Source organism: Pygocentrus nattereri, chromosome 2 (genome assembly GCF_015220715.1).
Source record: "Pygocentrus nattereri isolate fPygNat1 chromosome 2, fPygNat1.pri, whole genome shotgun sequence".
In the NCBI taxonomy this organism is placed as follows: domain Eukaryota; kingdom Metazoa; phylum Chordata; class Actinopteri; order Characiformes; family Serrasalmidae; genus Pygocentrus; species Pygocentrus nattereri.
In genome coordinates this window covers 4760638-4778137 of record NC_051212.1, presented here as the reverse complement: position 1 = coordinate 4778137, position 17500 = coordinate 4760638, and the positions used below count along the sequence as shown (strand labels likewise).

Genomic DNA, 17500 nt, shown 5'->3' with positions numbered 1-17500 from the left:
ACCGAGTGTGTGAGGTGAAAACAGAGGGATTCAGAGCAGTTTGGAGTGAACTGGTTCAGACGTCTTTACAGTGGTGGTGATGGGAACCAGACGTCACCATGACTACAACACAGATACATTTTATTTACCATCCAGAACCACCGGAGAACCTACACAAGACTTCTGAGCTCATATGGAATGTTGATGATGGAAAAACAGTCATAAATAAAGAAGTAAAGGAAGAAAAAAAAGGTTTTCTGGGTAGGATTGTGCTGATTCTCCAAAATCCATGGTTCAGTTCAGGCCATTATTTATTTATGTATTTATTCATCTGGGGGGTATGTGGTGAGGACGAATAAGAAAAAAAGGGGGAAAAAAGGCCCAGGTCTCCCTTTACCCCGCCACCTCCTCCAGCTCTTCTGGAGGGATACCGAGGCGTTCCCAAGACAGTCGAGAGATATAATCCCTCCAACGTGTCCTGGGTCTTCCCTGGGGTCTCCTGCCTGTCGGACATGTCTGGAACACCTCCCTAGGGAGGCATCCAGAGGCCATCCTTGCCAGATGCCCGAACCACCTCAACTGGCTTCTCTCAATGTGGGGGAGCAGCGGCTCTACTCCGAGCCTCTCCTGAATCGCTGATCTTCTCACCCTATCTCTAAGGGAGAGCCCAGTGACCCTGCAGAGAAAGCTCATTTCGGCCGCTTCTATATGCAATCTCGTTCTTTCGGTCACTACCCAAAGCTCGTGACCAGAGGTGAGAGTCAGAACGTAGGCTGACCAGTAAATTGACAGCTTCACCTTCTGGCTCAGCTCTCTTCACCATGACGGACCGGTTTAGGGTCCGCATTACTGCAGACACTGCACCAATCCGCCTGTCACCCTCTCGCTTCATCCTTCCTTCACTCGTGAACATTCCAAGATATTTAAACTCCTCCACTTGGGGCAAGAATCCACTCCCTACCTGGACAGAGCATTCCACCCTTTTCTGACTGAGGACCACAGTCCCAGATTTAGAGGTGCTGATTTTTATCCCAACTGCTTCACACTCGGCTGCAAACTGGTCCAGAGAGAGCTGGAGGTCCCGGCCTGATGACGCCAACAGGACCACATCATCCGCAAAAAGCAGATGTGAAATCCTGAGGACACCATACTGGACACCCTCCGCCGCTTGGCTGTTCTGAGAAATTCTGTCCATAAAAGTTATGAACAGAATCGGTGACAACGGACAGCCCTGGCAGAGTCCAACCCTGACTGGAAACCAGTCTGACTTACTGCCGGCTATACGAACCAAGCTCCTGCTCTGTTTGTACAGGGACTGAATGGCCGTAACAATGAGCCCCTCACCCCGTACTCCCAGAGCACTCCCCACAGGATCCCCCGAGGAACGCGGTCGAATGCCTTCTCCAAATCCACAAAACACATGTAGACTGGTTGGGCGAACTCCCACTCACCCTCCAGGACCCTGGTGAGGGTAAAATGCTGGTCCAGTTTTCCATGACCTGGGCAAAAACCCACATTGTTCCTCTTGTAGCTGAGATTCAATCGTCGGACTCTCTTCTCCAGTACCCCTGCATAGCCCTTACCGGGTAGGCTGAGAAGTGTGACCCCCCGGTAGTTGGAACACACCCTCCGGTCCCCTTTCTCAAAAAGGTCGGGAACCGCTTTCCTCTCCTGAGGCGCCTGACGGTTTGCCAGAACCTTCTCAGTGCGATAGTCTTTCTCCATGGCCTCACCAAACTCCTCCCACACCCGAGTTTTTGCCTCAGTAACCGTCGAAGCCGCGGCCCGCTTGGCCCTTCGGTACCCATCTTTAGGCAAAAGGAGGCAAATAGGTGGCAAAAGATGGGATGGATGTACTTAAGTATCAAAAGTAAAAGTACTAAAATATTAATTAACTTAATTCAACTTAGTTCCAAGTTTAAGTTGAATAAAAACTGGCTTTAAACTCAGGATCACAGATGAGCTCCTTTACTATGTTGATCTGTAGGCGTCTGTTCATAAACATAAACCAGCCCAAACTCATTTACTATAAAATGAAATGGTGTTTGTAGAAATTCAGAAAAAAGCCGCGTCAGTCTCGACTGCATATGTGGACATATTTCTATATTGAGCTCTATTTACACAAAGTTAGGTTAGTTCATCATTTATGTTGAACAGACTCTCCCAAAGTTTTACGCTGCTGCGCTGACGTTGAACCGCGTGCTGCACTGGGTCGGTATGACCAACAGGTCAAAACCAGCTCAAGGCTTACATAAGGAACATTGAGAGGAACCAAGACCCATCCTTCTCTGGTCGACACAAGAGGAAAATGACCAGAGAGTGAGGCCTTAACATTAGTGGAAATGATTACAACACAGAAAAGAGGAAACGCAGGAGAAGCAGTGGCTCCGATTAAACGGGCCACATATGTGAGCAGCAGCAGCATCTTCAGGAGGGCCAGTCTATGCAGGTGAGGTTTTCACAGCGTTGTACAGTGAGAAGCTCCACGGTGGTCTAACTGCTAGACGATGTGCTCGCTTTTCGACTTAGAAAAGCAACAAAACATGCCATTTGACCGGGGGTGGTCAAATGTTTGCAAGCCACGGTCACATCCATCTTTTTTATGGTGCATGAAGCTGTTCAGTGTTTTCATCGTGTCCATCATATGCTCAGAAAAGCACTGTGATGTAATTCATCATGATCGTCATATCGCCCGGAGCCAACGTGTCTCACAGAGCAAGCAGGATGACCAGAGCGCCTGCACACACGTCTCTCTCTCTCCTCCAGCTGAAATGCCCTCCTGTTCAGCACCTCCTGCTGAGACAGAATGATTACAGCTAATTACCAACAAAACAGAGCAACACCACAAACTTCCCAGAGCAGCGGAGCGAGAGAGCAGCAGACTGACTACGGGAGAGAGAGAGAGAGAGAGAGAGAGAGGAATGAGCAGATTATAATGACTCTCACACCTTGTGTGCTGTTATTAACACCTCCAACAAGATGTTCTCTACTGCCACTTTGCTACTGAAGTGATCCAAACCACTGCACACTTTTGATTCAATACAGTGTCACAACAATAATCGTGATTTATAGAGCACTTTTCATACCGGTGGCAGCTCAAGGTGCCTAAAAAATAGGTGATAGTGTTTTACAGTAACGGAAGACTATAAGTTAAAGTCATATAAGACAAGGGGGAATTAAGACATATCCTAAATGAGAGGTAGAATTTTCACATTATAGATGTTTAATAAAAGGGAGGAAAAGGGAAGATGCACACACTCCATGTTGACGTTTGGCGCTCACTGTCTTTCAACACTGCTCTATTTCTCTGAGCACCACAGAGCATTTTACGATTACAACATTAAAGCAGCATTTTACCTTAAAATTATAGTGTAATAATGTATTTAACCATCATTTTGATGATACACAGACTTATAAGTGTGAGAATGGGGCAGTCGTGGGCTGGAGGTTAGGGAACTGGCCATGTAACCGGAAGGTTGCCGGTTCAATCCCCAGTGCTGACGATCCATGACTGAGGTGTCCTTGAGCAAGACACCTGACCCCCAACTGCTCCCCGGGCACCGTGGATAGGGTTGCCCACCGCTCCGGGCAAGTGTCCTCACTGCCCCCTAGTGTGTGTGTATTCACTAGTGTGTATGTGGTGTTCACTTAACTGTCACTGCTACTCTGGGTACGCTTGAACGTCTGCTATAGCACTATGTAACTTTGGAGGAGCAGCACGAGATCCTCTCACGGGAGCTACACAATGCTTTACAGCACCACTGTGGCGATCTGTCTCACGGCTAACAGAAAACAATGACAATCAAACAGCAGAATGTTCATCCCTGCCAGTGGTACTTATGGAAGATTGTGAGGTAGGCCGTATGTGCGCCATCCCTCTATCATGGAGATTTGTAGTTTTCCCGATGCCAAAATTCATCTACGCCCTCATTTCAGGCTCACATACAAAGAAATAATTTCACCGAAAAGGTTTCTCATTCTCTGTCAATCAGTGTAACTATAGAATTCATGATGAACTGAGCCATTTCTAAAGGAATCATTATGTAACTGACTGGCTGCGGAGAGATTCACAGTCCTGCTCCCCATGAAACGCTGTTGTGATGTGTGAGGGCTGCATGTTGCAGTAATATTGGAGCAGATATATTGGGCCGCCGTGATGGAAGATGATGGAGTGATTCACTCAATAACAGCAGCCCAGAGAGCGGGATAAAAGACAGCTGTGTGTGTATAATAACAGCTGCATTAAGTGTTACTCAGATCGCTTTTATGTCCTGTTTGTTCGTGAGACAAACACTCACAGTGGAGTGCACTGATGTACACAAACTCACACACACATCAGTACATACTGGTGTATTACTGCTGCGCTCCTCTTGACCGAACCCCGATCGCAACATCAGCACATCGCTGGTGTTGGAATAAAACCTCATATCTTCCAAAATGATAACTTTTCAGAAGAAGGAAAAAACCTACTTTACGTCAGTGGAACCAGAATGTTTTCATTTCAATGTCAGTCATTTAGGTCCATTACTATTGGTCCATTCATCATGAACTTTACACATAACATAAAGGACAACAATCTAGAATAGAATAATGTTTTACCTTTGCCTGTAATTATGAGATATTATTATAACTGTGTTTATATCGCTGCTGTCTGAAAAAAATATCTAGTTTCTCCTTTTTTCCATGTTTATCATATTTTGAACATGCCTGTTCATAATGACCTTTACATTATGTGCAATTTTCATGATGAATGGACCCTACGAAATGTCCCATTGGTCATTGGGCGGAAGGCAGCATACACCCTGGACAGGTGGTGTATGTATATATATATATATATATATATGATGTGTGTTGGTGTGGAATAATGTACACATTGTATATACACACACACACACAAATATATATATATATATATATATATATTATATATACATAATAAAATAAATAAAAGTTGGCAGAAATAATGTTACAGGTTTTTGTTCGAACACTGACAATATGTAGGTATCTACATGTAAATAATGTTGAATATGTTATTCGTTTAATTCTTGTTCTCAGAAATTAGAAACTGTATGAAACCCATGTCACTCCTGCTGAGCAGTGATGAGACTGGACTCGGTTCTAAGTCTACTCTCAGTAAAACTGGCTCCTTTACTCTTTAAATAGAGGACGTTGTTTTGTCTCTTTCCTCTGTGGTCTGAATTCTGGGTGTCATCCTTGATCCACCTCCTAAACGTGATTCCCACCTCAGCTCCCTCGTTAAACCTCTTTCTTTCACCGGTGCAATACTGCTAAAATCCGAGCGCCTCTCTCCCAGGCTGCTGCTGAATCTCTCCTCCACACTTTCATTTCTAGCTGCTTAGATTACCTCAGCTCTCCTCTCTCAGGCATCAGCTCTTCATTACTTCATAAACTTCTGAGGGTTGAGGTCGCCGCTGCTCGTCTCCTCACTGAGGAGGTCACATCACCGCATTACACCGGTTCTCCAAAACCTCCATCGGCTTCCCACAAAATACCAGCGTTTGGTTTACAGTTCTTCTCCTCACATTCGAACTCTCAGCAACCTCGCTCCTTCATATCAGTCTGACCTTCTTTGACCTCACTGTGTGCACTGTCCGGTCTTCTACAGCTGGACTGCTCACTGTCGCCTCCTCCAACCTCCACAGCTTTGGTGACTGAGCTTCCTCCAGACGTCTTATTTGTATTGCCATCATGGTTTGTTTAATGTGGAAGTTTCATTTTCATCCAAATTGTATGTAACTAAATGTAAATGTAAGCATCTTTGGGTCATTGAGAAGTGCAATATAAATGTCATACAGTATTATTATTGTTATTATTACATGTTATTACATATAAACATAAGTACTTACATTCATGTAAGACATACAAGACATTATTTATACAAATAAACACCTAAATAAACACAGACTCCACATCGCATATGTGTTATATAATGTAAGTATCTATGTGTAGCAATAACAATATCTCACGTGTTTTATATAAATGTAAGTATCTATATGTAGCAATAATAATGTCTCACGTGTGTTATATAATGTAAGTATCTATATGTAGCAATAATAATGTCTCACGTGTGGTATATAATGTAAGTATCTATATGTAGCAATAATAATGTCTCACGTGTGTTATATAAATGTAAGTATCTATATGTAGCAATAATAATGTCTCACGTGTGTTATATAATGTAAGTATCTATATATAGCAATAATAATGTCTCACGTGTGGTATATAATGTAAGTATCTATATGTAGCAATAATAATGTCTCACGTGTGTTATATAAATGTAAGTATCTATATATAGCAATAATAATGTCTCACGTGTGGTATATAATGTAAGTATCTATATGTAGCAATAATAATGTCTCACGTGTTTTATATAAATGTAATTATCTATATGTAGCAATAATAATGTCTCACGTGTGTTATATAAATGTAAGTATCTATATGTAGCAATAATAATGTCTCACGTGTGTTATATAAATGTAAGTATCTATATGTAGCAATAATAATGTCTCACATGTGGTATATAATGTAAGTATCTATATGTAGCAATAATAATGTCTCACGTGTGTTATATAAATGTAAGTATCTATATGTAGCAATAATGTCTCACGTGTGGTATATAATGTAAGTATCTATATGTAGCAATAATAATGTCTCACGTGTATTATATAAATGTATCTATATGTAGCAGTAATGATGTCTCACATGTGTTATATAAATGTAAGTATCTATATGTAGCAATAAAAATGTCTCAGGTGTGTTATATAAATGTAAGTATCCATATATAGCAATAATAATGTCTCACGTGTGGTATATAATGTAAGTATCTATATATAGCAATAATAATGTCTCACGTGTGGTATATAATGTAAGTATCTATATGTAGCAATAATAATGTCTCACGTGTGTTATATAAATGTATCTATATGTAGCAATAATAATGTCTCACGTGTGTTATATAATGTAAGTATCTATATATAGCAATAATAATGTCTCACGTGTGGTATATAATGTAAGTATCTATATGTAGCAATAATAATGTCTCACGTGTTTTATATAAATGTATCTATATGTAGCAATAATAATGTCTCACGTGTGTTATATAATGTAAGTATCTATATGTAGCAATAATAATGTCTCACGTGTGTTATATAATGTAAGTATCTATATGTAGCAATAATAATGTCTCACGTGTGTTATATAATGTACGTATCTATATGTAGCAATAATAATGTCTCACGTGTGTTATATAAATGTAAGAATCTATAAGTAGCAATAATAATGTCTCACGTGTGTTATATAATGTAAGTATTTATATGTAGTGATAGTAACATCTCACATGTGTTACAAAAAGGTGCAATGGCCATGATATATAAGCATCTTTAGGTAATAGGATTTTCTAAGCCTAATCCTAAACCTCACCCTAATCCTAAACCTCACCCTAATCCTAAACCTCACTCTAATCGAAACCTCACCCTAATCTAAACCTCACCCTAATCTAAACCTCACCCTAATCCTAAACCTCACCCTAATCCTAAACCTCACCCTAATCTAAACCTCACCCTAATCCTAAACCTCACCCTAATCCTAAACCTCACCCTAATCTAAACCTCACCCTAATCCTAAACCTCACCCTAATCCTAAACCTCAGCAGCAATAAAAAATAGTTTTGCTCTTTCAGTTGTAATAAATACTGTAAATAGTAATAATAATTTTACTGGTCCTGAGTGCTTGCAATGTTTAGAAAGTAAGGACATTTGTCTTCACACACACACACACACACACACGCGCGCGCGTTTCATGGCGCCGTCCCCATTGTGCGGTGTGTTTAAAGCGGGTTTATAGGAGCTCACGACTCGTCAATACTCCACTTGATTACATGCTCACCTCCACTGAGAGGCCGCCGTGAATATTCATCAGCGCGTCCTAACAAAACACGCGTCTCTGTCTCTCACACACACACGTGAACACACACCTGGCTTAATTTCTTTATGAATATTAACGGCGGCATTATGTCCCCGCGCAGGCTGACGGCACTTCAGCTAATCCTGTTATTGTTCGGGGCTAAGATGGCTGGAGCTCTTAAAGCAGCGCCGAAAAGCCTTTTGTCTTGGCCTTCTTCTCTTCTTCTCTTCTCCTCTTCTTCTCTTCTTCTTTTCTTCTCTTCTCCTCTTCTTTTCTTCTCTTCTTCTCTTCTCTTCTTCTCTTCTTCTCTTTTTCTCTTTTTCTCTTTTTCTCTTTTTCTCTTCTTCTCTTCTTCTCATCTCCTCTTCTTCTCTTTTCCTCTTCTTCTTTTCTTCTCTTCTTCTCTTCTTTTCTTCTCTTCTCCTCTTCTTTTCTTCTCTTCTTCTCTTCTTCTTCCGTCATACCCTTCATCCTTGCTATCTCGGCGCTGGTGTGTTTGCCTCACGCCGGCATGGCAACGACCCCGAGTCGATCGGAAAACAATCTGTGGGGGTGAAGGTGGGTGTGAAGGTGGGGGTGAAGGTGGGGGTGAAGGTGGGGATGAAGCTGGGGGTGAAGGTGGGGTTGAAGGTGGGGGTGAAGGTGGGGGTGAAGGTGTGGGTGAAGGTGGGGGTGAAGGTGTGGGTGAAGGTGGGGGTGAAGGTGGGGATGAAGGTGGGGGTGAAGGTGGGGGTGAAGGTGGGGATGAAGGTGGGGGTGAAGGTGGGGTGAAGGTGGAGGCGACGGTGGGGATGAAGGTGGGTGTGAAGGTGGGTGTGAAGGTGGGGGTGAAGGTGGGTGAAGGTGTGGGTGAAGGTGGGTGTGAAGGTGGGGGTGAAGGTGGAGGCGACGGTGGGGATGAAGGTGGGGATGAAGGTGGGTGAGAAGGTGGGGGTGAAGGTGGGGTGAGGTCTGCTTGCGGGTGTTACCGGTGCTCTGATCTCAAACAGGGCTTTGTTTACGTTCATTGTCAGCGCACGACTCCTGTGGGCTGTGCGTTTATGTTTAATAGTGGAAACACCGAGGATGAGATCTCATGAACCGCGTCAGATTTCTTAGAAAGCGTGGTTCCTCAAGGGCCTTTAGGAAAGAAAACGGTTCTATCTAGACCATATGGTGCACAGTGAAATGGTTCTTCAGAGTACTGGAGGCAGGCAGGCCCGAACACTCAGCGGCGGTGAACCTCGGCCGGGGAGAGAGCCGCGAGTGTGGAGGGGGCGGAGCGCAAAGCCCGAGCACCGCCGACGGACGCGGGTGACGGCGGGAGGAGGACAACGCTGGTGCCGGCCACTAGAGGCACCAGAGGAAGGAGCGAGTCCCGAGCTCCACCACCCGGGCCCTGCCCCCTGTTACGCAGCGAGGCTGCTACGTTCGACCCAGTCAACCTGAGGAACCGTTTTACGATGCAAGGAACCCTTTAGAACACGCGGAAGAACCATTGAGAGGAACCAAGACTGAAAATGAAAAAACGCTGTAAGAGCTTGAGGAAGATTCAAAATATAGAACTCTATGAGAGGAACCAAGTGGTCTTTGAGTGACGTCATAGGAGGTCTCCCCTGGATCCTCTAAGGAACCAAGTTTGAGAAAAAAGATTTGTGAGTGTTGGGAACATTTTAAAGATCCACATGATGTAAAGGTTCTACAAAAATCTAAAGGTTCTGGATATTATCAGGGAGTTCTTTGAACGTCTTGTCATCTCACTTCATTTATTAAAATACACACTTGAAAAAGATTGTTCTTTAAATGGTTCTTTGAGTATTCACGGTTCTATGTAGAACACTGCATGATTAAATGGCTCTTTGGATGGAGAATGTGTTGTGTATGGTTCTATATGTAAACGTTTGGCAATGGTTCTATATAGCATAAAAGGTTCTGTACAGAATCACATACAACCTTCCCCAGCTAAGTGAAGAACCAGTTAAGCATGCAAATGGTTCTTTGCATGTTCATGGTTCTGTATACAACTATTGTCTTTACTAAAGAACACTTAAAGAACCGTCTTTATTCTAGTACATACATGTAACTACTCAGACGTTTTTGGCCAAAACAGTTACTCAGTACTGCGGGGTTTGTGACACACAGTTACCTGGTTAATATCTAGAACCTGTTTAGTATTTCAGTGTAATTTTACTGGACCGCATTGGAACTCACCATCACGTTAAGCGATATCTAGAACTTGTTCAGCATTTTGGGATAATTTAGCAAGACTGCCAAGAGCCACACACACACACACACACACACACACACACACACACACACACACACACACACACACACGTATATATAAGTTAGTCAATCTGAAGAACCATCGAACCACTGTCCTCACTACAGAACCCTTGAAGGACTTAAAAGCGCAGTCCTTCAGTTATGAAGCGATAAATGACCTTTCAGCTGCTTTATTTGTAAGACTTTGTTTATTTGTTGTTTGTATTTAAAATATTTGAGCTAATTTTGTTTGAACTCTTTTAAATAATTTGTTTAATCAATCAACAATTCAACCGTCATCAAAACAGCCGATTAAAGCCCGTCAGGTCCAATTAATTAATGCATTAAACCGAGCAAAATCAAACGACTCTGAGCCTCTCTGCAGTCTAATGACGGCGCGCGCTCCAGAGCGGTCAGTCAGCTCGACAGGCCTCAAAACGCAGAGGCGCGCTGTTTGTGTACGTCCTGGTGAATAAATTATGCAAATGAGGAGCCCAAATCATTTCAATTCAAGATATGCATGAAATCGCCAAATGTCGGCCTGTTAGCCAACACTCAGATCTCCACTCATCTATCTGATACGGATAACTGATAGCCATCTGTTCATCTCCACCCGCCCCTCCTCGCTTTCTGTCTCTCCATCTCCATCTCTCTCCCCATCCCTCTCTCTCTCTCTGTATCTCTGTATCTCTGCATCTCTCCATCCCTCTCTCTCTCTGTATCTCTGTATCTCTCTCTCCATCTCTCTCCATCCCTCTCTCTCTCTCTGTATCTCTCTCTCCATCTCTCTCCATCCCTCTCTCTCTCTCTGTATCTCTCTCTCCATCTCTCTCCATCCCTCTCTCTCTCTCTGTATCTCTCTCTCCATCTCTCTCCATCCCTCTCTCTCTCTCTGTATCTCTGTATCTCTGTATCTCTCTCTCCATCCCTCTCTCTCTCTGTATCTCTGTATCTCTCTCTCCATCCCTCTCTCTCTCTGTATCTCTGTATCTCTCTCTCCATCCCTCTCTCTCTCTGTATCTCTGTATCTCTCTCTCCATCCCTCTCTCTCTCTGTATCTCTGTATCTCTCTCTCCATCCCTCTCTCTCTCTGTATCTCTGTATCTCTCTCTCCATCCCTCTCTCTCTCTGTATCTCTGTATCTCTCTCTCCATCCCTTTCTCTCTCTGTATCTCTGTATCTCTCTCTCCATCCCTCTCTCTCTCTGTATCTCTGTATCTCTCTCTCCATCCCTCTCTCTCTCTGTATCTCTGTATCTCTCTCTCCATCTCTCTCCATCCCTCTCTCTCTCTGTATCTCTGTATCTCTCTCTCCATCTCTCTCCATCCCTCTCTCTCTCTCTGTATCTCTGTATCTCACTCTCTCTCTCTCTGTATCTCTGTATCTCTGTATCTCTCTCCATCTCTCTCTCTCTCTCTGTCTCTGTCTCTCTCTCTGTCTCTGTCTCTCTCTCCATCTCTCTCCATCTCTCTCCCCATCTCCATTTCTCTGCCCCCCCCTTCTCTCTCTCTCTCTCTCTCACTCCATTCATTTTGATTTTGATTGACGGAGTGTGTTTAGCTTTCCGCCGTGCAGCCGACAGCCTATTGAATCAGTGACACACACAACAGCTTAGTGCTACTTAATGACAATCACACTCACACACACACACACACTCACACTCACACACACACACACACACACACACACACTCACTCACACTCACACACACACACTCACACTCACACTCACTCACACTCACACACACACACTCACACACACAAACACTCAATCACACACACACACACACACACACTCACTCACTCACACACACACACACACTCACTCACACACACACACACTCACACACACACACACTCACACACAAACACACTCACACACAAACACAAGCTCACACACTCACACACACACACACACACTCACTCACACACACACACACACTCACACACACACTTACACACACACACACTCACACACACACACGCTCACACTCACCCACACTCAGAAGGATGCGGTCATTATGTTGTCAGCATTGTTGTTTGGAGGAGCCGCGGACGGCGTTTGAATGAATCCGCAGCTTTTATTTTACTTCTGATCCTTTTTTAGCCGCGATTCCAATCACATTCAGCCTGAAGTGCAAATGGACGGAGGTGTAAACGAGTGTCCAAACGACTCCGCCAGGTTCAGCTGCTGCTCCAATCTATATTTTTCCCATTTCTTATTCCATTTTCCGTTTACCGCCAGTATCAAAGGAAGCGTGGGGGGGGAGAACCATGTAAACTGGCCTGAATACTGTGGGCAGCCTGATGTGAGCACGGCAGAAGAGTCACACCCTCACCGTCACACACCTACAGACAGGCAGACGGTCGGGTGGGAAGTCCATCCTGAACCTCACATGGAGACCCAGACACAGACACTTACGGCACATCTGAAGTCGCAGGGCGCAGAGGGATCGTACGGATCGAAACACAGCGCTGCACAGAGGGACATGATCTCCACACACAGTGAAACCTGAGTGACCCTTACTGAGCCAACAAACGTCCACAAACACACACACAGTCCAGCGTGAGGGAACACAGCGCTCTAACACCAGCAGAGGAATCCGGGAAAAGTGTGTGTGAATACACACCAATCAGGCAGAACGTCCTGACCACCTCCTCACTGTCCATCTTATCAGCTCCACTTACTGTATAGCTGCACTCTGTAGTTCTACAGTTACAGACTGTAGTCCATCTGTTTCTCTGATACTCTGTTACCCTGTTCTTCAGTGGTCAGGACCCCCATGGACCCTCACAGAGCAGGTACTGTTTGGGTGGTGGGTCATTTTCAGCACTGCAGTAACACTGACGTGGTGGTGGTGTGTTAGTGTGTGTTGCGCTGGTCTGAGTGGATCAGACACAGCAGTGCTGCTGGAGTGTTTAAACACCTCAGTGTCACTGCTGGACTGAGAATCGTCCACCAACCAAAAACATCCAGCCGACAGCGTCCTGTGACCACTGATGAAGGACTAGAGGATGACCAGCACAAACTGTGCAGCAGCCGATGAGCTGTCGCCTCTGACTTTACATCTACAAGGTGGACCGACAAGGTAGGATTGTCTAATAGAGTGGACAGTGAGTGGACAGTGTTTACCACAAGGCACTACACACCATAACTGTACTACCAGAAGAACACGAACATTTTCTGAAGTGAAGGCATTTATCGTTTAGAGTAAAAACGAATAACAATAATTTCTACAGCGAGGAAGTGGAGCTGTAATTGTTCGAGCACGACAGTCGGAAAATTTCTTTTTCCCGTAACTTTTCCCGTTCCCTGAGCTGTCCGGAGTAAGGAACCACCCATTATTTAGGGGAAGAATTTTCTACATGAAGAGCTGTTATGGTTTTTTTTAATATTTTCTTCAGAGGTAAGCGTTTTCAGTAATCTGTAATCTATAATCTGTAATCTGTAATCTATAATCTGTAATCTGTAATCTGAAGGAATCAAACATTTCCTTGAGCAAAACGCAGCACAAAGGACTGTAGACGTCCTACAGCAGGGAAGCGTCTGTGCTCCCCAGTAAAGGACGGAGTGCACTGCACAGAGAGGAACCCTCTGTTCTTCCACAGCGAGGGACTGCGTGCGGTAGAGCAGGGCATGGGAAGCGGGTGAAGGGAGGATTTGTGTTTGGAGGAGAGCTGTGTTGCACACTGGAGAGGCAGCGTGTCATCATAGCAGAGAGAGGAAGAGGAGGGTGAAGCAACGAAGGAAGGAATCATTTCTCCGTACTTACATCACTCAGGCCAGCCTCCAGAATCTTCACCCCACTCTGCTTCTCCAACTGGCCCTTCTGCTCCACTGGAGGGGGAGAGAGAGAGAGAAACGGCATGAACTCTGGGTTGCTGTGTACGTGCAGGTGATGCTTATGAACCGTCTGTTTGTTTTAAAGCATCTTTTTATCTATTTCTAAACAAAAATCACCAGGAAAAATGAAGAGCGCAGCATTTTAATGGTCTCAGTTTTCATTGCCATGTTACAGCAATTATTCAGTAACATTGCACTTAAAGAGCGTCTACATAACCCATTTATAACATGTTATAAACACTTCATAGCATCTTCCTGAGCGTTTAATTCAACATTTATAAAGTATGCATGTTTTACACGACATTAATATGAACTAGTGTGTCATTTTACTACGACACAAAATCATTTTGGAATCATTTTTTATTAAAAACTACATTATTTTCAGTAAATGGTTCATTTCTGGACACCCAAAATAGAAACGACCTTTCTTCATCCCAGAGGTCATTATGTGCTTTCACACTGGACAGTAAATTACTCATAAGTATGCTTGGGACAGTCGTTTGACTGAATCAGTGACACTTTATTTGAAGGCTACCTACATAAGGGCTTCATGACACATTCATAAGCGCTGAATAATGTGTTTATGAAGCACTACTTGAACATTTATTAAGTGCTTATGTCGGTTCTCGCAACCTGACATAAGATGTTTTATGAAATAAATGACATTGTAGTGACATAATATGAATAAACCTTGAACATATTTACAGCACTAAACATTTAAAACACTGTACATAACTGCATCAATCATCTTATCCACACCATGGAGTGAAGAGGGGGTGGTTTCCAGGCATATTTCACCTGATATTAATACAATGTCGTCTTATGAATGCTGACATAAATAGTTATGCATAGTGTTTTAAATGTTTAGTGCTGTAAATATGTTCAACGTTTATTCTTATTATGTCAGTACAATGTCACTTATTTCATAAAACATCTTATGGCAGGTTGCGAGAACCGACATAAGCACTTAATAAATGTTCAAGTAGTGCTTCATAAACACATTATTCAGTGCTTATGAATGCGTCATGAAGTCCTTATGTAGGTAGCCTTCAAATAAAGTGATACCATGTGAATCTTGTTGGTGATGGGACTCATGAAGGAAATTTGCATGGCCATAATATTCATCCAATTCCTGTAGATGCTGTACAGCCACTGAATTTCAGGTGGTTCAGAATTTAAGGTAGGACTGCATTAAAGGTAGAAACAGATTTAAGGTGGCACTGAATTTAGGGTGGAACTACATTTTAGGTGGGACTGAAGTTGGAGGTGGAGTTCCATTTAAGTCAAGTCAAGTCAGCTTTATTGTCAATACTACATGTACAGAACATACAGTGTGCTGAAACTACATTACCCTGTGGTGTAGCAATAACATTAAATCGACGGTGAACCGGAAAAGTGTGAATTTAAATAGACACTAAAAATACACTAAACACTAATCGTAAAAATAAACAATAATTGTAGAAAAAAATAATAAGAAGAAATAAAATAAATATAAGAAATCTATAAATTTAAGGTTGAAGTGAATTTAAGGTGGAACTGCTTTTACGGTAGCATTGAATTTAAGGTGGAATTTTATTTAAGGTAGCGACATAATCCAATGAGCATCGGAAGTCTTAGCAACTTGCCCAGGCAGCATTTAAGCGGCCATCAACAGTCTTCCACCGTTTTAACGTTTTAACATATTGAGCTGCCTTTTTTTAAGCCAGCTTAAATATAAAAATGTAAAATTATAACATTTAAGGTTGAACTGCATTTACGGTGGCAGTGGATTTAAGGTATCTGTAAATTTAAGGTGGCACTGATTTTAAGGTGGAACTGCGTTTAAGGTACATTTAAAATAACTTTAACCCTACATTACAGGAAAGTTCCTGTGTAGTTTTTCTATAAGTACTGCGTAATTACAGAATGGTATTAATCAATGTGATGTGATTAGGCTACCTTGTCACAACACAGTCATTCTATAGTACTTATAACATTTAAGGTTGACCTGCATTTATAGTGGCAGTAGACTTAAGGTATCTGTAAATTTAAGGTGGCACTGCATTTAAGGTACGTTTAAAATAACTTTAACCCTACACTACAGGAAGGTTCCTGTGTAGTTGTTATATAAGTACAATGCAATTACAAAAAGGTATCAATCAACGTGATGTGATTAGATTACCTTCTTTAACACGGTTATTCCACAGTAATTATAATATAAATGATAACAAATGGAATGTAATGTAAAACTTGCTTCCTTTTACTTGCTGGAAAAGATTTGATCTGTAGTGCAGCAAAAAAGATACTTGTGTAATTACACGAGGCAAACCTGAAGTTGATACACAAGTGTGATTACACAGGCTGTACCTCTATAATATTGGCCAAATCATCAGTATTACATTGTTGTTGCATATGTTATTCATGTGTAACTACACAGTTATTAGAGACATTTAATATAAAGTGGGATCAGTTAACTTGGCTCTATTTATTTCATCAGTAAAACAAGAGCAACTTGTAAGCATGAAGATCCAAATTGGGCTTGGTGTTAAAAGTCCAGACTCTGTTTGATTGGAACAAATCAAAGAGCCGGTCTGTAAAATATCATTTCCATCATTTCCCAGAAACCTTCACAAGCAAGGAGCTCAAACATGCTCAATATAGTGCACTTCTGATGGTCAGGGAACTGAGAGTGCTAGGCCTGCTTGTTTAGCCCTCATTAGGGTGTTTTCCATTGCACAGGAACCTTTGGAACCAGAATAGTGCAAATGTGTGTCATCCTTTGGCTATTAATGTAATACTGAAAGGCCCAGTTTGTGGTTCATGGTGCCTGAGATGGGTGCCAACAGGATCACAGCATCCAAGTTGGTCTAAGCTGGATTATGCTGGTCTGATGCTGGTTCATCTGATCACTCAGCATAGTCATACTGGTTGACCATCATACTACATCATACTACCAGCAACTAAAACACAGCCCACGCTGGTTTTACTGGGGACCAACATACCAGCATCTAAAACACAACATAGGCTCAGTTTACTGGTCTTCCAGCATACTAGCAAACACAACATATACTGGTTTTACTGGGGACCAGCATACCAGCATCTAAAACACAACATAGGCTCAGTTTACTGGTCTTCCAGCATACTAGCAAACACAACATATACTGGTTTTACTGGGGACCAGCATACCAGCATCCAAGATGCAACATACACTGGTTTTACTGGTGACCAGCATAACAGCAAACACATCATATGCTGGTTTTACTGGTGACCAGCCATGCTGTCTATGCTGGTTTTTCTAGCAGGGTTATGGCACAATTTATAATAAATATAAACATAACAGACAAAACGTTGGCGTTACCAAATATTGCTGTGTTTGAGGCTGTAATGTCAAATCTACCCAAGTTTGTAATGGATTTTGCTCAGGTTTTTTTCCAGCTGTCCAGATTCCTAAATTAGGCAGAGCTGCTGTAAGCAATATTAATCCCACAGAGGGGCGCCCTGTTTTTACCTAGCACTATTATATGAGCAATAG

At 42.7% G+C, this 17500-nt stretch overlaps 1 protein-coding gene across 1 annotated transcript in view; it reads right to left on the bottom strand.

The window, feature by feature from the left end:
- ptprn2 (protein tyrosine phosphatase receptor type N2) overlaps positions 1 to 17500 on the bottom strand; it is a 460965-nt gene that overhangs the window by 166037 nt on the left and 277428 nt on the right. Inside the window, exon 13 of the mRNA XM_037546545.1 lies at positions 13919 to 13983. Within this exon, the coding sequence (XP_037402442.1) occupies positions 13919 to 13983 (65 nt within the window). The remainder of the gene's footprint in view (positions 1 to 13918; positions 13984 to 17500) is intronic.